Source organism: Gopherus flavomarginatus, chromosome 19, assembly GCF_025201925.1.
Source record: "Gopherus flavomarginatus isolate rGopFla2 chromosome 19, rGopFla2.mat.asm, whole genome shotgun sequence".
Taxonomy (NCBI): domain Eukaryota; kingdom Metazoa; phylum Chordata; order Testudines; family Testudinidae; genus Gopherus; species Gopherus flavomarginatus.
In genome coordinates, this window is record NC_066635.1 from 22,429,357 (window position 1) to 22,454,485 (window position 25,129).

Sequence of the window (25,129 nt, forward strand, 5' to 3'; positions counted from 1 at the left end):
AGTTCCCCCTAAAGTGGGCGTCACAACAGCCTATTAAGCACCACACAGGCGCTCAGGGCTGCAGTGGGGAGAGATTCCTCTCCCCCAACCCCGGACCCAACCCAGCCCTGCCACAGGCCCTGGCCATGAGAGAGGTGCCCCTCTCCAGGCCCTAACCCAGCAGCCGTGGGAGAGGCATCAATCCCACAGTCCCAGCCCTGGAGCTGCTGCGGGGAGAGGTAGCTGGGAAGAGTTCTCTCTCCCCGTTGTAGCCTTCACCCCAAACCTCTCATCCCTGGCCTCACCCCAGAGCCCACACCCTCAGCTGAAGCTCTCACCCCACCCCATCCCTCTGCCCCAGCCCTGAGCCCCTCTCACACTCTGAAGCCCTTGGCCCCATCCCCGCCACATGAATTTTGTTGTGTGCACCACTGTGGAGATGATGTGTCACACAGCACCTCCACATTGGTGCACATAACAAAATTAATTCTGCACCTGAGTGGGAAAAATTTGATGGAACACGGTTGTGCAGATTTCTGGGCTCAGGCTAGAGCCAGAGCCAGAGCTGTCGGACCCTGTGACGAGGCAGGGCTCCAGAGCACAGACCCCAAGTCCACACAGCAATGAAACAGCCCTGCAGCCCAAGCCCCATGAGCCTGAGTCGACTGGCATGGGCCAGCCACAGGTGTCTTGCTGCTGCGTAGACACACTCCTAGAGCTAACAGTATTATTGCAGAGCTCTACCAGCTCTCCTCAAAGGACATGGTCATAATGGTCCCTTCTGACCTTAAAATCTATTAATCTCTGGCTATTGCTATCGATACTGCTGCATCTCCTCCAATCAGAAGTAGACAATCAAGGCAAGGAGCTCTAATGGGGGAATCAAAAGAAAATACTGGTGGAAAAGAATATTAAGTGACGGAAGAACAAAAACAAGAGCATGGAACAACAACAGTTGCATCTTCTGAGAACTGGGGAAATTGATTCTGTTTAAAGAACAATCACATATGGGCTCTAAGTAGCCGCATCTGGATCTGAAACCATTTGATGTGTTTCATCTGAAACATCTTTTTAAACAAACCAACCAACCAACCTCCAAAGGGCATGCTCTGGACTTCTCCCAAAGCTGTACATGCTTCAGAAAATGCAATTATCTCCAGTTTCACTGGCTGGATTAAGAAGGTGCCAGGGATGTTTTGGGGTGAAGAGGGCAGGTTTGTGTTGGCATGACAGATCATTTTTCCCCCAGGCTACAATCCACATGGGAGTGAAACAGCCAAGTGAACTAGATAAGATCTTTTAAATGTTCAGGCATTTTGAAAATCTTGTCTATTTCATTTTGTTGCACATATGAAGTGGAAGAATGGCCCAGCGGTGTGGGGAAGGACAGAGAAGAGCTGTGCTGATGAAGGGGAAGCAAAAAGGAGCCTCTTATATTCTTTGTGCTTTTACTGTGATTTACCTGCAAGGGGGAGGTCTGGAAGGTCTCTGTGTTTGTTGACTCCTTTGCTGAGCAGCTTTGCATTACTGTAAGCAGTATGCCTCTGTGAAACAAGCAAGCATAGACAAATTCATCAGGAAATGTTACCGTTAGATAAATGGCCAATCAGGGAGAGGAAGAGGCCTCATTCACTCACGTAGGAGAATGAGAGATATTCAGTTCTATTCAGCATCTTATACCATGCTCCTCACTGTAGTACCTGAGCACCTTCCAGCAGTGGATTAAGCAACGTGACTAACATCTGTCATGAGTTCTTTGTTCTCTTGCCCTCTGCCCAGGAGGAGAAACATGAACCGTGCAGTGTCTTGTTTTGGCCGGGTGTGTCTTATTTTTTATTTAATATAAATATACCTGTTGCTATGTGTTTATGTTAGAGAAGGCAAGGTCAAAGAAATGTGCCTTGCACTTGGAGTACAAAGGGGTACGGTCTGGGAAGGACCTTGGTTCCTGTGAGAGTTCATTCCACAATCTCAGACTGCCCTGGGAGAAAGTTCTGTCTCCTGGATGACGAGCAGTCTGGAGGATCCCTGCTTCTACCCTCTGAGATTGCTGGGTGGCCCTTCAATCATCTGGCCATAAAAATTAAAGTAGAGGATCGGGAAAATTACTTTTCAGTTAGTGACGGATTTGGCTCCCAACCACCTGCAGCTTCTGTGGGTGCGGCTACATAACACTCTGGAGCTCAAAGAAGCGAGTCAGGGTCGACAGATCCAGACCAGCAGGGTTCGCAGTAGCGCTCTAGAAAGAGCTGCAGAGACAGTGGTTTGAAGTTGCAGCTTGGGCTCTGAAGCCTAGGGAGAGGGAGGGGTGCTTCAGAGCCCGAGCTGCAACTTCAAACCACTGTCTCTGCAGCTCTTTCTAGAGCACTACTGCGAGCCCTGCTAGCCTGAATCTGCCGACCCTGGCTGGGAGCTTGCTCATACAGGCTCCAAAATGCTGTAGACAGACCCTTTTTTTCAAAGATTTTCCTTTTGGTAAGCAAAGTGTCAGAAATAATTTGGTGCTGCAGACCCAAAGTGATAGCATCTGCTGCTCCCAGCCCCTCCTCCTTCAGCTCCAACTTGATTAACCAGACACAAAAGGGCTCCTTTTTCACTTGCAGGCCTGCTGCCAGCTTTCAGCACTGCCCATCAGCCTGGCATTGATAGAAGCTGCCAGGACATTTGTTTAATCCCACTCCTAATTTCCTTTCTGACTCTGCAAAGGAAACATATTCTCATGCTCACTAAGTACTTTTTCAGGGTTCAGCCAGGCTTCCAACCACAGCTCCAGCGTCCAACACTGACAGCCATCCAGACAAGCTTCCTTCTGCCCTCTTTGCTAGGAAGTTGGCCAGGGATTTAGACCCCAATTCCAGAAAGCGCCAAATCCCATTTTAGTCACTGGGAATTGAGGGTGCTCAGCATCTTTCAGCAATAGGCTTTTATAACTGTCTGCTTTCAGGGCTGGTTTCTAGGGGAACTTAGATAGGCATTTGCCATCCTGCATCTTAGCTGCCCTTCTCTCACTCTGCTGCTGTCCTCATTCATAATAAGAGGAAAACTTTAATAGACTTTAGAATCCAAAGGAATAGTCAAATCCTGAAGTCCTTACTCAGTCTTTTAACAGACGCTGCAGGTGCTCAGCATCTCTCAGCTCTGGCACAGACAGTTTAGTTCTGACCTTTGCTCATAGATCAAAGACACTGTCATGCTCTGAAAACTTCACTCTTCTCCTGGAAGTAGCCAAGATATGAATTGAGATTCAGGGAATTAAAGGGTTGTTGCAGTTCAGAGTCCAGTGAAACTGAGAAACAAAAGACATCTAAAAGACAGCTCAATAAAAGGAGGGCTCTAACTCACCATATGACCTAACCATAGTATCTATCTGATACACATCTCTCCAGTATGTGTAAATTAGTCAGATTCCTCAGTGAAATCATCGGGAGTTCTCAGAGCTTCTCTATGAGTTTAGATTCTCACATCCTTGCTGCTCTTTCTTCTTAGCCCACACAAATATAAAATACAAGTTCAATAACATCTGTAATTATGCAAAGGTTATCAAACTTCATGCTTTCTGGTGCCAGAAAATCAGTACAGGGGTCAAGAAGAAATTCCCATTTTTCTTCCACCATGCACAACATTATATAATTGGACAGGTACAAAATGGGGAGGGGGTTTCACCTTTCTCCGAAGCATCAGGCATAGGTCTCCTGATAGAGGTTGGATATTGAAACAGATGGACCTATTTGATAAGGCAGAGCTTACATTCCTGAGTTTCTAGATACATGAATCTCAAGCTAAGACCAACAGAAAGAGAGAGACAGAGACCAACGGACAGAAGGAGAGAGGGAGGGGGATAGGGATTACTTGTATAATTTAGCCCCTTTTCTTTTATTGGGTCATGATTTCCAGTAAACATATCCCTGCTGGGTCAACCTAGAAGACCATCTCATTTTCTTTCTGTTTTTTTAATATAATCACCAGCAGGGCCAGATGACAGAAAATAAGCTCCAATTTCCTGAGAAATGACTGCAGGCAGAAAGGAGGGAAAAGGATCTTTGTCACCACAGAAACCGTCTTTTATAACAATTAGTCAAAGCACTCCAGTTTGTGAGACATAGGCCTTGATTTCTTTGCGGCTGTGTTTGCAGGAGACCTGCCAGTATTCAAGCCTGGTGCCTGAGCTAATTTAACCTTGCATAGTCTGTGTAGACAACACACACCAAAGTCATGGTCCTTTAGGGTATGGAAAATAATCTACTCTGTATGGGAAAGCATGAGATTAGTGTGACGTTATTGACATAAACTGTGACCATACAGATCATTGCTGCAACCACTGTTAGATATTTGCAGCAATTATTGTACAAAGATTGATATGTGAGGTGTCTATAAAGAGGTTATGATTTGCTGGTTATGATGATGCTATTAGTATGTGTGTATCATTTTTGTAGTTGAAGTTATGAATATTGGCTCTGTACTTGTATCTCAATGTGTTTTGATTCTACGAAGCCTCAGTGAAGCATTTGGGCAGCATCTTGAGAAAGAACTATTCTCAGGAAGTGCACAATCAAGAAATACTTAATTGACAATGAACTTTGGCAGATGCCAATCCACATCTAAGCTTTCCTGGGAATGTTCAAACTAACATGTAAACAATGGCATCAGCCTGTAAAGAACTGAGTCATGAATAGACATGTGACTTGCCCATGGGACTCTAAACTCCATCTTGCTGTGATTTTCCACACCAGAACAAAGGGGTGTCCTCCCACAGGGAGAGAAGATAAAAGACCATGGAAATGCCTCCATTTTGTCTTCAATCCTGCTTCTGACCTCTGGAGGAACCTTGCTACAAACTGAAGCTTTGAACAAAGGACTGAATGAGCCATCCCAGCTGTGGATGTACTCCAGAGACTTGATTTGAACCTGCAGTTTATTCCATCACTGCTACAAGCCTGAACCGAGAACTTGGCCATTACTGTATGTAATTGATTTCATTTAACCAATTTTAGCTCTCATATATATTTCTTTCCTTTTATGAATAAACCCTTAGATTCTAAAGCAGGGGTAGGCAACCTATGGCACACGTGCCAAAGGCGGCACACAAGCTGATTTTAAGTGGCACTCACACTGCCCAGGTGCTGGCCACCAGTCCGGGGCTTCTGCATTTTAAATTTAATTTTAAATGAAGCTTCTTAAGCATTTTAAAAATCTTATTTACTTTACATACAACAATAGTTTAGTTATATATTATAGACTTATAGAAAGAGATCTTCTAAAAACGTTAAAATGTATTACTGGCACGCAAAACCTTAAATTAGAGTGAATAAATGAAGACTCGGCACAGCACTTCTGAAAGGGTGCTGACCTTTGTTCTAAAGGATTGGCAACAGCATGATTTGTGGGTAAGATCTGATTATATATTGACTTGGGTCTGGGGCTTGGTCCTTTGGGATCTTGAGAACCATTTTTCTTTTACTGGGGTATTGGTTTTCATAACCATTCATCCCCATAACAAGTGGCACTGGCGGTGATATTGGGAAACTGGAGTGTCTAAGGGAATCGCTTGTAAGCCTTATGGTTAGCCAGTGGGGTAAAACCAAAGTCCTCTCTGTCTAGCTGGTTTGCTGTGCCTTAGAAGTGAAGAAACCCCAGCCTTGGGCTGGAACTTCCCTGCTCTAAGCAATTTGTCTTGAATTGATACTCTCAGAAGTGTCCCGCCAGAGGCAGCATGGTTACAAGTGGATACACAATACCAGGTCTTATCCAATTCTCAAGGGCACATTCTATCTATCTCTTCTAGGGCTGGGCAAAGCTGATGGACTTCAATTGGTTGGTAAAAGTGGGGCTAATTGACTTGAGGTGGATAATTATTTTATACTTGTTCTGCATTCACACCTCGGTAAAGAGCCCACTAGGTGTCTCTAAATGCTTTACATGCTCCCAGGAGAGCTTTCAGGAATATTTCTGTGCCTAGAACAATGACTGGCCAAACAGGTCCAAAAAGGCAAATGATGCGAGTGGACAGATAGCATATAGTGATAGAGGCTAGTGATAATATGGTATACATGCTACTACCAAAATCAGTGAAATGCCACTGTGTCTGCTTTCCCATCATTCCCAGAGGCAGTATTTCTGGTAATGTCACATTACAGCACTGAAAGTTACCAATAGAATGTTAATTGGCTGATGCAGTAACATCAGAAGCACCACATTCCAGAAGAGTTGCATTCTGGGAGAAAAATCAAAACATAGCAACCATCATCAGCCCTGAATAGCCACAGGCTGATTTGGTATCTTGGGGCATACTTCCTCAGGAACATTTATCATCTTTCTTCTCACTACCCTTCCTTAACATTCACCTTAACTCACTCTAAATGATCAAAACCTACTTTCCTGGTCAATACTGATTAAAGTTCTGAAGTGGATTCCAAAGAGTACACACCCACCCCGGGGGGCCTTCAGCCAGGAGATAAAACAGGAGCTCACTTTGATCCCTGTACCCTGTTAGAACTCCAGCATTTGATCTTCCACAGAAAATAAAACACATGCATTTCCCCTTTCCCTGACTACATGGTGATGTGCTGAAGCCATGTCATGGAGTAGGAAACCCTGCAACTACCCAGCCCAAACCTAAATAGAGGAAAAATCTTCTGGAACCTGCATGGGGGAAACAGCGGCTGCTGGGGCTGTCCTCACTGGAATTCCACTCAGAGGGCTCCTGGGGACCTTGTGAACTGTGATACTCTGCCCAGTGCTCCCTGCAAGAAGGGAAGGAAACATTTATATTTCAGACCAGTCTGAAAGAAGAGGTCATGATGTTCTTTTCCCCCTCCTCTCCCACCAGTCATGTCTGAACAAGGACCTGATGGCATTCAGTCCATTTCAATGTACTTTAGCATCAGTTGGCGAAAACCTTAGAAGAGGTGATTGGGGGAGGGGAGCATGATAGGTCTACAAAATCATGAATGGTGTGGAAAGAATGACTAGGGAAGTGTTATTTATCGCTTCACACAACACAAGAACCAAGTCAACCAATTAAATTAACAGGCAACTGGTTTAAAATAAATGTAAGAAAGCACTACTTCACACAACGCACAGTCAACCGAGGGATGTTGTGAAGGCCAAAAGTGTAACTGGCTTCAAAAAAGAATTAGATAAGTTCATGGATGATGGTCCATCAATGGCTATTAGACAAGATGGTGAAGGATGCTACCACACGTGCCAGGTGTCCTTAAAACTCCAACTGCCAAAAACTGGGACTGGACAACAGGGGATGAGTCAACTCAAAATTATCCTGTTCTGTTCATTCCCTCTGAAGCAGCTGGCACTGGTCACTGTCAGAAGACAGGATACTGAGCTAGATGGACCATTGGTCTGACCCAGTCTGGCCGTTCTTATGTTCAGTAGCACTGCTAAAACCAATATCCACTGGGATGCAAGATGGGGGCAGCAGATGTCAGAAGAATTAGCTGTTTGCCAGCTGAAGCTTAACTATTTGAAATTTTAATGAAAAAAAACCAAACCAAAAACCTATTCTATCCCAGAGTAAAGGGCTGGAGTACCTGAGCATCCCAAGTCAAATGACTTGATGAGTGACTTGACAGTAGCTGCAGATTCTGAGGGAGTGGGTGATGCCCTGCTGACACAGACTCCTTGCCAGCGGTTGGTGGTATCTGCTTCTACAGAATTCACGTCCTCAGTTGTCAGCCTGAAAAGTAGAAATCAGAACAAAGTCAGAGGCAACAGGAAGCACAAGAAAATATTCACTCTACAGAAAGGAACTTCCTAAGGCACAAGTACCTTCTCCTGTAAGGCCTCCGTCATGTACTCCCCCATTATAATAATGCTTAGGTTCTTTTCTTCTTCAAAGCACTCAGTGATAAGCCTCACAAACTCCCTGGGAGGTCAAGAAATATCATCTCCATTCACAGGAAAGGAATCCAAGGAACAGAGAAGTTAAGTGACTTGCCCTGGGTCATAGTGAGTCGGTGACAAAGTTGGAATTTCCTGACATTCAGTCCTGTGTTGAAAGTTCTATACTCATGACTACCTTTCTCGAGTCCTCATATTCTCATCTATAGATGCTAATTTTGGATCCTTCTCATATGGAAAGAATATCAGGCTGTTGTGGCCTACCAACTGCCTAGCAACCTCCATGTCTGGTGGGCTTCAGAGGCCTTAAAGGTCTAGGACTGAACCCCCGCCCCCCATTCTGAAAAACCTCCAATAAATATGTCCTTTTCTGTCTTGTACACCCCCATGATCCTAACGTACATCCAAATATACCATCTCCCGAAACGTTGCCAATTAACTAGTCCTCTTTCAAGCTAGCAACATAATGGAATGGCTGATATGGAACTCGATTAATAAAGAATTACAGGAGGGTAATATAATTAATGGCAATCAACATGCATTTATGGGAAATAGATATCTTTTTTTTATGAGATTATAAGTTTGGCTCAAAAAGGTAATAGTGTTGATGTAATAATACACGTACTTCTGTAAGGCATGTGACTTGGTATCACACAATATTTTAATAAAGAAACCTGAATGATACAAAATCACCATTAAATATATTAAAACCTGGCTGATACGTCTCAAAAACGTAATTGTAAATTGGGAATCATCCTCAAGTAGGTATGTTTCTATACTATTCAACACTTTTATGAATGACCTCACAGAAAACAAAATCATTACTGACAAAGCTTGCAGATGACACTAAGACAGAGGGAATGGTCAATAATGAAGAGGACAGGTCAGAGATAGAGAGCAATCTGAATCATTTGGTAAGCTGGTACTTACAGGATAGGGGACTCTATCCTAGGAAGCACTGACTCTGAAAAAGACTTGGCGATAATGGTCGATAATCAGCTGAACATGAGCTACCAGAGCAATGCTGTGGCTAAAAGGGCAAATGTGATCCGTGGAAATATAAACAAGGGAGTATTAAGTAGGCGTGAAGAGGTTATTTTACCTCCGTGTTTGGCACTGGTGTGACAGCTACTGGAAAACTGTGTTCCATTCTCGTGTCCACAATTCAAAAGGATGTTGATAAATTGGAGAGGGTTCAGAGAAGAGCCAAGAGAATGATTAAAGTGCCTTATAGTGAGACACTCAAGGAACTCAATCTACTTAGCTTATTAAAGAGAAGGTTACAGGTTGATTTGTTCATCAACATGGGGAACAGAAATATGATAATAGAAGGCTCTTCAGTCTAGCAGAGAAAGGTATAATAAGATCCAATGGCTGGAAGTTAGTTAAAGCTAGACAGACTAGAAATGCACAATTTTTCCTTTTTTTTTTTTTTTAAACAGTGGAGGTAACTGACTATTGGAACAACCCATCAATGACTGTGGTAGAGTCTCAATCACTGGACATTTTAAACCAAGACTGGATGTTTTTCTAAAAGATATGCTCTAGTTCAACCACAGCTATTGGACTTGAAACAGAAATTAATCCAAGAAAGTCCTATGGTTTGTGTTATGCAGAAGCCAAACTAGATGATCAAAATAGCCTCTTCTGGTTCTATAACCTATTCATCTAACTGGGGGTTGCCCAGGAGCTGACTATACATTCTTGGCAGCCCTACCCCCCAGGCCAGCTTTGACCTCAGACAACTAATTTATGCTTCAGCAAAGCTGGCTGAGATGGCTGAGGCTAGTTATTTACAGAGTCTATTACATTGTTTTCATGATTTACCAGCTATTGAAGCTAATCGGACTGATCTACAGGTCCCAGGGCACCACTGCTTCCCCCATGAAGAAGTGGGCTAGGAACAGAGAGCTATGCAAACAAGAAAAGAGCTATGAATTCAGCACAAGAATGGATCCAGAACTCCCTGGAGAAAGTGCCTACAGGGCTGCACAGTTCCTGCTGGCCTAAAAATAGGGGTCAATCTTTTTATTTTATTTTCCTTTTTGAATAGTTGTTTCTACAAAATGAAAGGGGCTTGCGGGGGAGCGGGTGTCAATGAATGACAGCAAAAATAGTGATTCATGCTTCTATTTCTGGCCATGCTCAAGGAGGTGCTGTCTGAAAGCAGACACTGGCTACTTCTTTGCTAATTCATTCAGGCTCCCTGTGAGCCAGAAGGAGCCTGAGGAGGCAGATGGCTTGAGAAAAGCCATTTCATTCCATTCTCCGGCTAATCCAAGGAGGAGGAAAGGAAAAGCTGGATGAGATTCACTGAGCTCTGAGGGATCCAGTGTTTTGATGATTAGCCCTAAATCCTCTCCCACCCCCAGACCCCTCTTGGCTTCATTAAACACAAACAACAAGTCAACAGGCAGCAGCATCTGGACTTCATTTGTAAGAAAACACAAAGGCTAAAAGGAGTCCTGCAGCTAATGAAACATGGGGGAGAGCATGGACTTCCGCCGCAGGATGCCCAGTATGGGTGAACCAATCATTTCAATGCATTTCTCTGTAAGGAAGTAATAAACGAGCCCATTATGCAGCGTCTGCATGATCTCCAAGGTAGAAAGAGAATGTGAGGTTTGCGGCTTAATGTTAGAGTTAGGAAAGCCAGTATGTACACACAGCTCTGGGCAAGTTAATAAAGCTGGAGGGTAAAGCCAAGCCAAGGGTATTGCTCAGTGAGCCAAAGCCCCATCTGAGCTATGGGAGCTCGCTGTAGATTCTACCCAGGGGAAAAAGTAAACATATGAAGTGATAAACACATGTTAAGGGGTGAGGGCCATCAATAGGAGAGCCCTATTGGCTTGCCTAAGCCTTATCTCACGGATCAGGATGAAAGTCAGAGCAGGGCTAAAGTCCTCATCTCTCGAGTTGAGCTAGTGAATCTTCTAGTTGCATAAACATTTCCAGAATGAGATTAAATACGAAATACATTATCCCATGGCTCATATCCCAGGAAGTCTGCTGAGACATCACACCTCAATACACTATCATTTCAACTGGATAGATATCTAAGCTGCCACCTGGCCTGATTTTGCTTGAACACTTCGTGATCTTAGCCTCTACACATGCCCTGAAATAAGTTTCTGGGACTAAATCTCACCACGCCGCGATGGTGAGGTCTCCCCAGCTGGAAATCTCACCATGGTGCTTGGGACCGGCTTTCTCTAACTCACGTCACACAGGCCATCCTGGTTTGACTTGCTCACTGCTTTTCAGTTTTGAAAACAAAATTAATAAAATGGGGGTTGGGGAGGAGAGAAAGAGACGGGCTCCTAAAATCTCTTATTGAATAGGGAAAGGTCAGCTCCTCCTTCTGCTTGGCTCATGATGTCAGGCCTCAATGACTCGTTACATTTTCAAAAAAGCAGCTGTGTGCTTTCTCCCACACTCCCCTCCTTTTTGGAAAGAGCTCTGTATAAACACCCACAAAGACACTTCATTGCCCTTCTTCAGATCCCTCTTCAAAACTCCCCTTTCCAGGGATGTCTACAATGATTAGGCTGTTGGTGTGCAGAAACCATTGCCTATCATGCTGATCAATACTGTCTCATTGTTTCCTTGTACCCACCCCCCCCATCTGCCTGTATCCATCTTGTCTTACACTTCGACTGTAGCACCTTTGGGGCAGGGATTGTCTTTTTGTTCAGTGTCTGTGCAGGGCCGAGCACAATGGGATCCTGATCCATGTCGGGGCTGCTCGGTGACATAGTAATATAAATAATAATACTCCAAATCCCTGTTGACAAACAGAAATCACAGACTTTGCCTCCTTAAGCTTAAAGGCTTGAAGAAGTGCAACTCACAAGAGCAAACACATTCAGAAAGATGGCATAAGAACATGACCCAGCATGAGTAATGCCAAGCCATAGCTTAAGAGCCAAACTCCTCCTCCCAGTGCACAAAATTAATTTACAAAAGACTTGTTGGATAGTCCGAGCCATATTAACTAAGCCCTTGCACAGAGAGGAGGGAACGTGAACAAAATGCAACCTACCACTATTGCTTTGCTTGAAAACCTGGGATGAAATGTTATACAGTTACCACCATTGGAGTGTGGCAGCTCCAGAAGGAAGCCAGAACTATTCCGCTGTGGGGGAGTTAGAACGTGAGTGGTTTTACATCACTTCACTTGATTCCCCAGGAAGGTGAGATACTTGAAGCATTAGAGGAAAGCTCACTGGCAACCAGGGCCGGATCTAGCTTTTTTGCAGCCCAAAGCGGCAAAGAGGAAGGGGGAAAAAAAAAAAAAGCCATGATCGGTGGCATTTCGGTGGCTGCTCTTCTGCGCCGCTTCATTCTTCGGTGGCAATTTGGAAGCCCGAGAGGGACTGAGGGGCCCGCCGCCGAATTGCCACTGAAGACCTGGACGTGCCGCCCTCTTCCATGGGCCGCCCCAAGCACCAGCTTGCTGCGCTGGTGCCTGGAGCTGGCCAGGCTGGCAACAGCTGGTCACCGTGTTTGTTCTTCAGGTCTGGATTACATGAATAATAGCGAGTCAGAAAGGTGCCAACCTTGCTGTGGCTAGCGTGTCGACTGTGGGATCAGGTAGGCTAGATATGCTTAGGGAAAGCAGCAGCAATAATGTGGGACTGTGTTGTTTGTACATTTCTGCACTCCGAGGTTCCTTCTTTCTAAAGCAGACTGAGCAGCTCTGTTGGGGGTAACTATTCTGCTGCCTGAGAGATCTCAGGGTATCCTTTGCTGCAGTTCCTGGCATTGTGGTTACAAAGTGATTTGTGACTCTTCCTCAGTTGCAACGGAGACAAAAAAAACAGCACACACAGCTGCTGATACGCAGAACTGAAAAGAGGTCAGGAACAGGCAGCAGACACTTCTGGACAATTACACATTTATTTTGCACTTCCATGTATTTTTTTAAACATATAAAAAAACATTGAACAATTGCCAGCACAGATAATAAAAAGAGGCAACACAAGTGCGCGTACACTTATGTAACATGGCACAGTGGCATGGGCCATGCCACAATCACGAGAGCTCTTAGCATTCATAGAATTTGCTGCCCAGAGGCCATGGCCCTGCTAGGTCTTCTCAACCAAGGAAGGAGTGGAGACCATAGAGCCAAAACGTGAACCTCTAGTCCCACAAGCGATTGATCTCTGATTGTCTTCTCAGTTTCTCCTTGGTATCCGGGAAAGCTTTCCCAGTGTCTTCAGCTGTTAGGAAAGATGCAAGCAAATTCTCCTGACCATATACTTCACCTGAATTTAAGAGAATGGGAATGACTTTCCTTTAGGGGAACATCCGTTGCTTTTCCTTCTGATCCCTCTCCTTGCAGTACAGGACAAGCAGCTAATTTTTATCCCACGGATGTGGCTGCACCAGATCTGCCAGAATAGAAATATACAGGAGGATATGCTGCAGCCAGCTTCTTTCAAACTTCTATGACACGAGTCAGTTGCTGCCACCTGGTGGCGAGGCCATTGTCAATGCTGCATCAAATACCTCAAACACCCAGGCAGTTTATACTGAATAAGCAGCAATCTAATCTTCATATGTAATCTCCACTTGGCTCTCACACCCACATGCAAAACCCAGAATCATTAGAAAATATATATGCATATAAAGTTATATATAGTACATAATGTGTGTGCATAACATGATACATCTTAGGGCATGCCTTCACTGGCAATGTTAAAGCACTGCCATGGCATAGTGCTGGGAGACAGCTCTCTAAGCACGCTAAAACACACACCTCCAGAGGGCAATAGCATCCAGCGCTGGTGCACTGTCTACACTGGCACTTTACAGCTCTGAAACTTGCTGTGCTCACAGGTGTGTTTTTTCACACCCTGAGCGAGAAAGTTGCAGCACTGTAAAGTGCCAGTGTAGACAAGCCTTTACACACACACACATAAAATGATAAAAATATTGTATCACCCATGGGCAAACACTTTTCACAAAGTAATCAGGGCCGGCGCTTCCATTTAGGCAGCCTAGGCAATCGCCTAGGGCGCCAGGATTATTGGGGGGTGGCATTTTGCCAGGGGGGCAGCAGGCGGCTCCGGTGGACCTGCAGCAGTCGTGCCTGAGGAGGGTCCCCTGGTCCCGCGGCTCCAGTGGAGCTGCTGCAGGCATTCCTGCAGAGGGTCCGCTGCTCCCGTGGCTCTGGTGGACCTCCCGCAGGCACGGCTGCGGCAGCTCCACCGGAGCCGCGGACCAGCAGACCGTCTCCGCAGGCCAGCACGCAGGGTGGCGAAATGGCCGTGCGCCTAAGGCGCTAAAAACACTACCGCCGGTCCTGAAAGTAATCACTCCATATCTGACCTCTAAGGTCTCATCCTTATAGGAAACCTGAACAACACCTTCAAAAGGTGAGCCTGGGAGCTTAAATTCATATCTTTTCCAGACACTAATAACCATGGACTGAATAAAGACACTGGATGTATGTCTTAGTACAACCCACCTATCCTCCTTTTCTGTTCTTTGACAGCAGAGGTGTTAACTGGCCACTTCACTTTGAATGGTCCCTGAAAACATGTGTTAACAACCTACCCTAAACAATCTGTTCCACCTCCTGTTTAACTGCAGCACTCTGTGGTCAGGTCTACACTCAAAAGTTATGTCAATCCAGCTATGGTCACTCGGGTGTGAAAAATCCACCCCCCTGAGTGAGACAGGTAAGGTGACCTATCCACTAGTGTAGACAACCTAACTACTGCCTTTCCAGGAAGTGGATTACCTACACTGACAGGAGAACCCCTCCTGCCATTGCAGCATTTCAGGTGTAGACAAGCCCCAAGTACCTTTCCCAGATCTAAAGAAAAGCTGTGGGTAGTTCGAAAGCTTGCCTCTCCCATCAACAGAAGTTGGTCTAAGAAAAGCTATTACCTCACCCACCCTGTCTCTCTACACCCACACACAACTCTTTTTTACAAAACTTTTAAATGTATGATTGCAAAAGCAGCCATCCCCTACTACAGTCAATGGATAGGTTCAGTCCCCAAATCCCTGTGATCAATCCCGAGGGTTTTGGTTTCTTTTCAATTGGTTTAAATGGATTCAAAACTGTTTCCACCTCAAAGATGCTTCAAAAGAGAGCTGCCTGTTGAAGCCAAAGGACCAGGCTCCTTTGGGTCAAGCTGTTGCGCCTGGGGAAAGGCGTATCTGAACTGCATTCACACGCCGTAGTGCTCTGTACTTTTTGGGGGTGGTAAAAATCTGGCTCTTCGGATTGAGGTGCTTTTTCCAATTGAAACTTCCCTTTTCAGGCTGAAGGCATTGTCTGAGGTGTCCTTCTCATGGCAAGATCAGGCCTGGCTTTGCATCCCTCCAGGACTGTGCTAGCTGGCAGAGACTGGGCACCTGTGGAGACAGAGACAAACATGGGGGAGGAGATATATAAAACAATACAACAGTTCAAAAGTGCAGTTGTCCATGTTTTACCCAAAGCAGCCCACTGCCACTAAATAAAGGAGCAGCCAGAACACTGATTATGCTTTTGGGACCAAACTTACATCTACCTCCTTAGTAGAGACTGAGTTGCCATATGGCATTCAAGAGGCTGCCCCTCCACCAGGTATACTCTATGGCATTTCCCCTCATGCAGTCTCCTTCAATGCACAGATGCTGGCATAGACAGGAAAATAAAATGCAGTGACCAGATTCCCCAGGAAAGATCTCCTTTGGGGCGGGACAGGATACATGGTGCAGAAAACTGAGGAGGAGGTAGTGTCTGCTATGCACTGACACACACACACCCACTGCTCACTTGGGATACTACTGACCTGGCACATTGATAAGAGCCTCAAGCAAAGAAAAGTCAAGGCTTGTCTAAACTGGCAAGTTTCTGCACAGTAAAGCAGGTTTTTGCACTCAAACTGCAGCCATGGACACACTGACAAGCCACTTTGTGTGCAGAAACTTCTCAGTTGCAGCGCTTTTAAAAAAACACCTTGACAAGAGTCAAACGGGTATTTGTGCAGAGGCTCTAGCGCTCTACTGCCAGTGTAGACACTTGTTTGCTTTCTGCACTGTAATTGGCCTCCAGAGCAGTCCCATAATGCCTCTAGTGACTGCTCTGCTCATTATTTTGAACTCGGCTGCCCTGGAGACATGCGCCCCTCTCCTTTCAAAGCACCGTTTCTGACAGCCCTTGCGTGCTGTGCTGATCTGCTCTGAGACACAAAGCAAACCATTAACGTGGAATGCTCTTGCTGTTGAACACAGGGGCAGGTGTCTGTGTATGTGTGTGAGAGAGAGAGACTGCTGTGCAGAGAGCCCAGGGAGAGAGGCAGGGGCTGATGCTGGGGTTTCCCCCTCCCCCAGGACTGGTTTCTTCCTGCCACTGTCTGAACTTACAAGACAGCATGCTGACACACTGTTCCCAAAAACACACAGTCTCTCTCCCCCACTCCATACACACACACCCCCTCCCTGTCATACACTCTTCCCTCCCCCCACTTCAGTTGAAAAGCAGCTGGCAATGTAGTAGGATGCCCATGGAACAATGGGATTGGGAAATGCATCATGTGAAACTATGCCGGCCCCTTGAGACATTGCAAACTCTTCCCAAAGTACCTTATGGCCAGTTGCACAGTGGGATAGCCACCACAATGCACTGCTGTCTTTGCCATGGCAAGAGCTGCTAATGTGGATGTGCTCCAGCGTTACAAGGAACACAGTGTAGACACACAACAGCATTTTAATAAAAGTGATATAACTTGTGGCGCAGAAACCTGCCAGTGTAGACATACCCTTAGAAGAGACACAGTGAGTCAACTGAATTAACTTCTACTTATATCCCCTGGGATCCATACCCATTAGGGAGAAGGGTCGGTTTGGCTCACAGCTCTTGCTTTGTACTGATCAGTGCTTTAGCTGTGAAAATCTGGAAATGAGTGGGCAGTCACAAAAAATTCTTGAATCTGCTTAATCTTGGAGTCATATAAAGATAAATACAGCACAGCGACATTATTAGCTAATGATACTGCAAATAAAAAATACATCCCTTGACTGAAGGAATTAAACATTTTAAGCCAGGGAACATATTTTAAAGAGTGTGTATGTGAGAATTTCCCCGGCTTTCCCCTTTACTAATCAATTTGCGCTGTTGTGTACGGGAACTTGCCCAGGCACTGCGGTGTCTCTGTTCCAGTCAGGGCTTCTGTTTCTGGGCAGGTCTACACTTAAAATGCTGCAGCTGCACCACTTTAGCGCTTCAGCGAACATGCTACTACGCGGACAGGAGAGCTTCTCCTGCTGGCGCAGATAATCCACCTCCTTGAGACGCAGTAGCTATGTCGATGGGAGAAGTCCTCCCATTGACATAACCCCCAATGGAGACACTGGTTCTCCACTTGCAAGGTACTCCCTTCTCTTCATGTGTCATTATATAATGCCTGCATCTGTAACTTTCACTCCATGCACCTGAAGAAGTGAAGTTTTTTACCCATGAAAGCTTATACCCAAATAAATCTGTTAGTCTTTAAGGTGCCACCAGACTCCTTGTTGATTTTGCGGATACAGACTAACACAGCTACCCCGATACTTGAACCAGTGGAGACAGTGCTATGCTGGCACTGCTGCATCGCTCACGGGTGTGGATTTTTCACACTCCCTAAGTGACGCAGTTATACTAATGTCAGTTTATAGAGTGGATCCGGCCTCAGGTTTCTTACACCAAAAAGACTGGGATATAATCTCATTTTGGCCCCAAAACCCTTGGAGAGCAGCCAAGTTAACAGCTCAACCCGGCCCCATCCAAAATGCCCCCTTCTCTCATTTTAAGTGAGAGCAGAGTGATCTGAGCAAACCTCTGTAAGACAGAACAGCTGCAAAACACAGGCACAAAGGAGCAGCACATCAGCACATACACACTGACATTAGGTTTAATACACAGATTACAAGCTTAATTCCAGGAGATCGTGCATTTAACACTGCCATGCTGTGGCACTTGAGACATGGCTGCAGGAGGAAGGGTAGAAGCAAATTAGTGGGAGAGATCAGGATCCTCATTTTCACCTTCCTTTCAGTCACTTGGTTAGATCTCTTTTGTTCTAGAGCGGCTCTTTTAATTGTGGGAATAACTGTTTGGTCTTCAGCACAGTCCTCTTGGACCAAAGGTTTCTCTCATGGGATTGGTTTGAGGCATACGGTATTATCCTCCTATTGTGCACACAGCAGGACACGTGGGCTGGCAGGGTAACTTCACCAACCTGAAGAGGAGAATGATGTCTCACCCCTGCACTGCTGCTAGTCACAACATTAACAGACCAGGCCTGGAATGTCAGTGTGTATGGAGGTCAATCGGGCCACATCAAACTAAGGTACTTCCTACAGCCACTTGCTTCCTTTGTGAGTGTTATAGATTCAATTTAGCAGGTCTTTTCCACTGCTGACATTCCTGATTATAAAGCAGCTAACAGAAGTTAGACTTTCACTAACTGACGTTCTGAGTGGATGAGAGAGAGTTGTGCAACAGTGTATTGTAAAACTTGTGGTTTTTATGCCTAAAAAAGACTATTAATCTGTACGTAGAATGTTAGAAAAGGCTCCAATCCAAACCTATGACTTGTATGTTTCAGTTTGTATTTTCTTAGGACAAGTACTAAGATTTATTTCAGGCCAGGGTATTAAGTGAACTTCTCCTTTCCACATCCCATTTCTTTGCCTTAGTATTGTCCAGCCCCTCCCTCCTCCCAACATTCTTAATCACAGAATTAGACAGTTACTCTGTGTTAAAGATGCCCTTGAGAGGCTCTTACCTTCATTCAGATGGACTCTGATGACCCCATCAGGGCATTTTCTGCAAGTTCTTTGGCTGTTCCTGAACCAAAAATGACTTTGTCTGATTAGAAAAACGTAAAGGTGAAACCAAACTTAGCTGGAGTCAGGAGCTCAGGCAACCACAGGCAAATACTAAAATGACCAGGATCTCTTAGGAGGTAAATTGGCTTCAGTTTGGTTTACGATGTGGGTTCCAACGAGCCCCCAGAGATGACTGAGCTATTGTCAAAAAACCTTTGAGCAGCAAACTCTTTGGAAGGTGTATTTCTCCAATGGAGCTTAAAATCAGACAGGAAACTTTCCAGGGGATCGTCTGACATTCTGCTTAATGCACAGCTGCTCAGTATTAGCAAATGTGAGAGATATTTTACAGATCTTGTTTACGTGTCACATGCACCAGACTGGTCCTGCTAGTACCTAGCATGTGTTACAAGTCACTGCATGGAATAGAATTCAGTGTTGGTTCTGGCCAGTGGTCCTTGGGGACTTTGACTGGAGCAATATTGAGTTCACCCCAGGAATTTCAGGTAAAAAAGGATGTGTTGCTGGGCACGAACAGTGGCCCAAGGAATGTGAGGGTAATCTGGATGTAACACCAGTTCGCAGCAGTAGCCCCACAGACTTCAGGGACTGGTTTAATGAAGAGACAGTACAAGTTTTAAAAATTTCACTGCCAGCTGTTTTGGGGCCCAATTTAGAATGGCTTCTCTGGCTCCTACATGCCATTCTTTGCTGCAGTTCTGGCTAGAATGACCTATGCTGGGACAGATTTGAATGGGGATCACTCAATTACACCAAGAGGGTAACAGATGCAGAAACTTTCACTAGTGAGGATATGACTCTCAGCTCGGCACCTGCCCTTTGAAGAGAATTTATGTTGTCCACTGCAGAATGTATTTCAGGTTCCATGTCCAAAGTAGTACAACAAGGAAGCTAGACAGACAGACAGGTGAACAGAGACAACCATATATATATATAATATATATATAATATATATTATAATATATATATATATATATATATAATATATATATATATAAAGCATAGCACAGAATTGACTTCTTAATTAAAAGCATGTAATTGGGGAATTGGCTTAGATTCAGATTTCTTCTCCTGCCTTGGCTGGAAGCTCCTATCATGCCCACAGCAGGCATGGTAGCCTGTCTGACTCTCTCCTCCTGGAAATGTCTGCATGTCTGAATTACAGGGATCTGGTTTTAACAGGAGCATACTTGACTGAGGCTCTGACACACCTCACCCTGAGAGCTATAACAATGCAGCCACATTCCAAATCCTTGGGAGATAACAGCCTATGTCTGAAACAAACAAGCCTTCTCCTATCATACCTTTACATTCAAAGTTACTTCTTTCTTTAGATGGGAACTGAAAGACTCTGTACCTCCAATGACCTCCCTTGACTCTCATGGTTACAACAGGACTAAGGTCTTAAGTAGGCCAGGGAGGAAAGCTGGTGGAATTTTTCAAATAGTTTATTCATCAAGAAATGCAGTTTCAGTTGATCCGAAACTATTTGCAAATACAACAAGAATTCACCAAATAGTTTTGGTAAAAATGTTCATTTTTGGGCCTTAGACACCATTCCAAAACCAGCCAGAGGAAGAGGAAATGGTGGGGAACTGCCCACCTTATAAGCTTAAGCCTAGTGGTTAGGGCACTCAGCTGGGATATGGAGCACCCAGGTTCAATTTCTCACTGCCTGATGTGGAGCAGGGCTCTGAACTTGGGTCTCCTGCACTGCAGGAGAGAGTGCCCAAACCACTGGTCTCCTCGGTCTCTCTTGTTGAAACTGTTTTACTGTGTATAAATGATCCAATAGTTATCGGAGCAGGAACTTGAGCTTGAGTCTCCCATCTCCCAGGTGAGTGCCATAACCACCAGGTACAGAGATATTCTCACTCTTTCTCGTCAGCCCAATGACTATTAAAGTACAACAGCCTCAGCATGAGATGGCGTATAGCAGTATGGCTCCGGCACCAGAGGTCTGCGGGCATAAACCCACAGTGGACTCAGCCCATGCTGATGGAAGGGGTTTTTCCACTGGCACAGGCCCACCTCCCTGAGCAAGCTCTGCAGAAGCACTGACACCTAGCTGTATCTTCCCTGGGGGCCAGGGTTGGCATAACTACATCAATCAGGGGGTGGAGTTTTTCACACCTCTCAGGGATTTAGCTGTGTCAGCCTAAATATTAAGTGTAGATTAGGCCTGAGAGAGACCTGCCCCAGAATATCCCAGAGTCCAGCGGTTAGGACACTCCCTTGCAATGGGGGAGATATAAATTCCAAAGCCTGCTCCACATCAGGCAGAGGGAAGAACTGAACCCTGGCCCCGGCAGGCGTAGGGAGTGCCCTTACCATTGAGCTAAAGGCAATAAGGAACACAGCAGCACCTTCATCATCTCTTCCTCCTCTGTTCTGTGAATCTAGCATTTCTCCTCCTTTGCTTTTTTTTTTAAAGTGTGCCTGGAAATGGAACATTTCATTTGATAACAATTCTGGTTGAGATCGACTTTTCAATTTTCTGTTTTGGTGAAAGTGAAACTGAGGTTTTTTGGTTTTATGCTTTGTTTCATTGTTTGTAACTTCCAGAGAACTGAAACATCAGTTGTTCACCCAGCTTTAACTGGATGCTGTGTTCCTCATCCTGCTCTCAGCATCTGTAATGCCATCAGCACTAGCAATGGAAACACAAAGCGCAGAATGAGAATCTTGGCTGACAATTTGATTGTCTACCTTTTGTTTTAAAAATGTATTCGCTGGTAGCTTTTCATTCCACACATATCAGGGACCCGATTACCGAAACTTGGATCTTAAAACACATACTTTTAAAAAACATTTCTGCCTATTTAAGGCAGGAATTGCAATTCATTCTCCCCCACAAAGCCTTCCCTGATCCTTCGCCACTCCCACCCCATCCCTTCTGTGCAATGGCTACTCCGGAAGCTATTGCATGGTAAATATCGAGACAATATGTGCAGTACAAGCTTCACTGCATTACCCCTGAAAGAACTGGCAGAACTCATTGTATTACAATGGCTGCCACATTCAGTTTCCATGGCCTTACTGGGGGAGAGAGATTCAGGGGGGTGTAGGGAAGCAGGGCAAACTTGGCATGTTTTTGGTAAGTAACTTCCTTTCCTACCTCCCTTAGCTGTGCAGCTCTCTTTTCATTGGCTCTGTACAGATATAACCTCTGCAGCCCTGAATCTGCCTGTGCCAGTGCATTAGCAGCATGTGGTACTGCCCTCTTTATAAATCTCAGCCCTCTTTCCTACACCCCTTCATTTCCAACGTTCCTTCAGTTCCGTTCTGTAATTGTACTACTAAGCATTATAAAACTTTTTGGAATGAAAGATGCTTCACAAAATACCTTGTACTGCATGAAAACCCTGATACAAGGCCCTGAGCTGCTTCCAACTCCTACTGCATAACTCACACCTGGCCCTTACATGCAAAGTGGTTGCCTCCTCGAGAGTGTGCACAGCGTGTACTGCTCACAGAACCTGTGGCATATCTCTCGATTATTTTAAAGTGCATGTGATAATCCAAGGGTTAAGGGGGAAGACTAACTTGAATCTAGCAACACTGAAGCCCATGAGACTATCCCAACTGTACAGCTCTGTCTCATTTTAGGCGAGGGTTCCATTCCGCGGTTAGCGCGTAAAGCGAAAACCGCGTGTAGTCAAAATTACCTTGATTTGAATGGCGGGTGGAATCATCCGCACTACGGAAACAGTATTTAAATTGTTCTTTTTCTTTTTGCCGACCGTGTAAAGCTGAAATCGCGCACGTTAAATGCGCGTAAGATGTGACAGACCTGTACCTTAAATGTTCTCACAACATAAAATTACTTCTGGGTGAAATGTTAACTTTCACAGAGGGATCAGACTTAGATCATTCTACTAAGCTCAAAACTGGGGGACAGGAGAGAGGATCACCATCAAGGGCTTGCCGCCCAGGGTGAGGATTTCCCAATATTCTCATCAACCATTTAGTCGCATGTACTGGACTTGCGGAACACAAAAGTCCAGCAAGTCCCTATTTTTGCCTACAACAGTGCAACCCAGGTTTTCATCTCAAAATAGGCAGCTAATTTTCAGCTTGTCCCATGAGATATGTTCAGCCATCCTAGCATCATTGCAAAACAGCAAGGGGCTTAACTCAACTGTGCAGTCAAATATGGAGGCAATAATACATTGCTCAACAGAGTCCAAAGGACAAAGCTGCAGGATAAATACTGGTGACCACTCTTATTTAATCATACTCATCTGTGTATAAAGATCATTGTCATCCACATAAACAGCTGAAAACCTTAGGGCATCTAGTCATTAGGTAACCCTTACAAAGCGTAACCTCATGGCCCAGTTGGGGGAACTGGAGAGCACCTAAGACAGACAAAACCAGAGACAACTTAAAAGAAGACAAAACCTGCCAGAGGGATTAAAACCAGACAACATACACATCTGGGTCAATGCAAAGTTAGAGGCAAAGCACCATCTGCATGCACATTAGCTGCCACAGAGACAAGGACCTGGCCCTTGTGAGCGACTGACCTGCTGCTGCCCTGCAGTTCTTCCAGCTCCTTCTGCAGCTTGGCATTTTTCTCCTCTTCCTCCTGGAGCTTCCTCTTCACCACCCGCAGCTCCTGCTGAGCCTCACACTTGATATCATTGGCTACCACCACTGCAGTCTGTAGGTCAGCTTGAAAACGCCTCCACTCCTCTGCATCTTCCTAGAAAAGGCAAGTACAAATACGGGCTGAGCACCGTGGGGACTGTCTCTACTAGAAATGGCCACATCACACATTGCAAATCTCTTTCTCAGTGATCACTGATCACTTTTGTTTTGTGTGTCAGAGTTTCATGATGATGCTGAGGTCGCAACAGATGTGTGTCACTTGGTAATGACAGGATTGTCCCAAAAAACTGACACTAATTTGTGTTACCTTTTCCATCTGAAAAAGGAAACAGAGTACTTATTACCCTTATCCACTTATCTAACAATCTTAGGGTTGCGATAGCACTGGTGAGCACATATTGCTGTGGAAAGATGAGCTCCTTTCTGCTTCATGTCCCATCATCAGCTATACAGCACTGGCCATCCCAAAGCAGGGGAAGTTCATGGAGAAAGAAGCACAAGTGTCCAGGAGACCCTGGACTAAACCACTGCAAATTACAGGAGACTCATCCTATTCCTCAGCTCCCTCATTGACTGCCACATCTGCTTCCCCTTCTTTGGGGAGAAAGGTACTGAATAAAGCGGAAAGGAGGTGCTCTGATATTCAAGTATCAGATGGAGTTGGCATTCCAGCATTTTTGGTTTGCGCATATATTCACTATGGAAATCACAGCCAGAGACAAAGGGCTAGATCTCAACATAAATGTCCTAGTGATGTCAGTAGGACATCTGCATGTGGACTGATGGCCTGGGATGGTTTTTTATATGGAACACAGACACTTGGACAGAAACACGTCTTCTCTAGGTCAGTAACAGAACTTTAGCAAGCTTGTTCTATCAGCAGCAGCAAATGGGCTTTGCCTGCTGTGATGGTCAGTAGCACAGTTATTTAAAAACTTTTCTCTGCATATTAGTTAGTTAATATTTGTACATAGCTTTGAAATGTAATGTGCTACCTAGGTGCCAAGGATTATTACTTGCTTGTAGGATATGTGTTTCTTAGATGCTAATGTAACAGGCAGATCTTCTGGGCCTGTTAAATGTTGCTTCACATGGAGGTAGAGGCCTGCATCAGATATAGACATGGGCTTATTAATCCTGGTCTGGCAGAGGCTTATGGGATCTGTAAGAGACTGATGCCTCTAAACAATAAATGTATTGCCAGGTGCTGCCCAGCCAAGCAGTGACACTGCTATCAGATCAGCCTGGATTGTACTTTCCCTCTCAGACAAAGAGAAAGTCAAACTCCGCTGAGAGTGAATGAGGGGAGTAGGGGGGGCCTTTTTTAAGATGTTTTGATAGCCGGGAGATGAATCTTCTGAAATGAAATGTGGTGCCTGGCTCAAAGCCAGCATTCAGATGAAAACTCATCTGTTGCCTTCACCATGCTGAGGAATCTGATCGTCACCTTTATCTGCTTAGTCAGACCCTTCAGCTGCCTCTCCAGATCCAGCTTGTGCTCTTCTAGATTCATCACGTTACCTGTAAATAGTCAAGATGGGGAAAACTATTAGAGATGTGATGCCCAGGGTGAAGAGTGGGTGAGGTGGAGTGAAGCAGCATCCTTGATGATACCCATGGTAAAAGCCATTACTGAACAGAACTCTTGTCTAGGAGACAGTGGATTTAACAGTCAGAAACAGCCTTACATTGAATAACCATGTTCTGGGCTTTGTCTCAGATATGGAAGCTTATAGGACTGTATACACATTACGTATTCATTGGGGTTCCCAACTCTAGATAAAAAGTTTAGAAAGTGAACTGTGCAACTCACACCAGCAGGTGGCACTTTTCCATTCCCATAACC

At 45.1% G+C, this 25,129-nt stretch overlaps 1 protein-coding gene across 6 annotated transcripts in view; it reads right to left on the bottom strand.

Annotated features, from left to right (window-relative positions):
- SPECC1 (sperm antigen with calponin homology and coiled-coil domains 1) overlaps positions 1-25,129 on the bottom strand; it is a 173,384-nt gene that overhangs the window by 47,386 nt on the left and 100,869 nt on the right. For 3 of the 6 annotated variants that reach the window (XM_050928991.1, XM_050928989.1, XM_050928990.1), the window contains 5 exons: positions 24,731-24,804; positions 23,199-23,377; positions 7,524-7,669; positions 6,619-6,719; positions 1,442-1,523 (listed from right to left, as the gene is read on the bottom strand). In XM_050928991.1, the coding sequence (XP_050784948.1) occupies positions 1,442-1,523; positions 6,619-6,719; positions 7,524-7,669; positions 23,199-23,377; positions 24,731-24,804 (582 nt within the window). Of the gene's footprint in view, positions 1-1,441; positions 1,524-6,618; positions 6,720-7,523; positions 7,670-14,194; positions 15,205-18,605; positions 18,689-23,198; positions 23,378-24,730; positions 24,805-25,129 lie in introns of those variants that run through there. The other 3 variants (XM_050928993.1, XM_050928992.1, XM_050928995.1) reach the window with 3 other exon arrangements.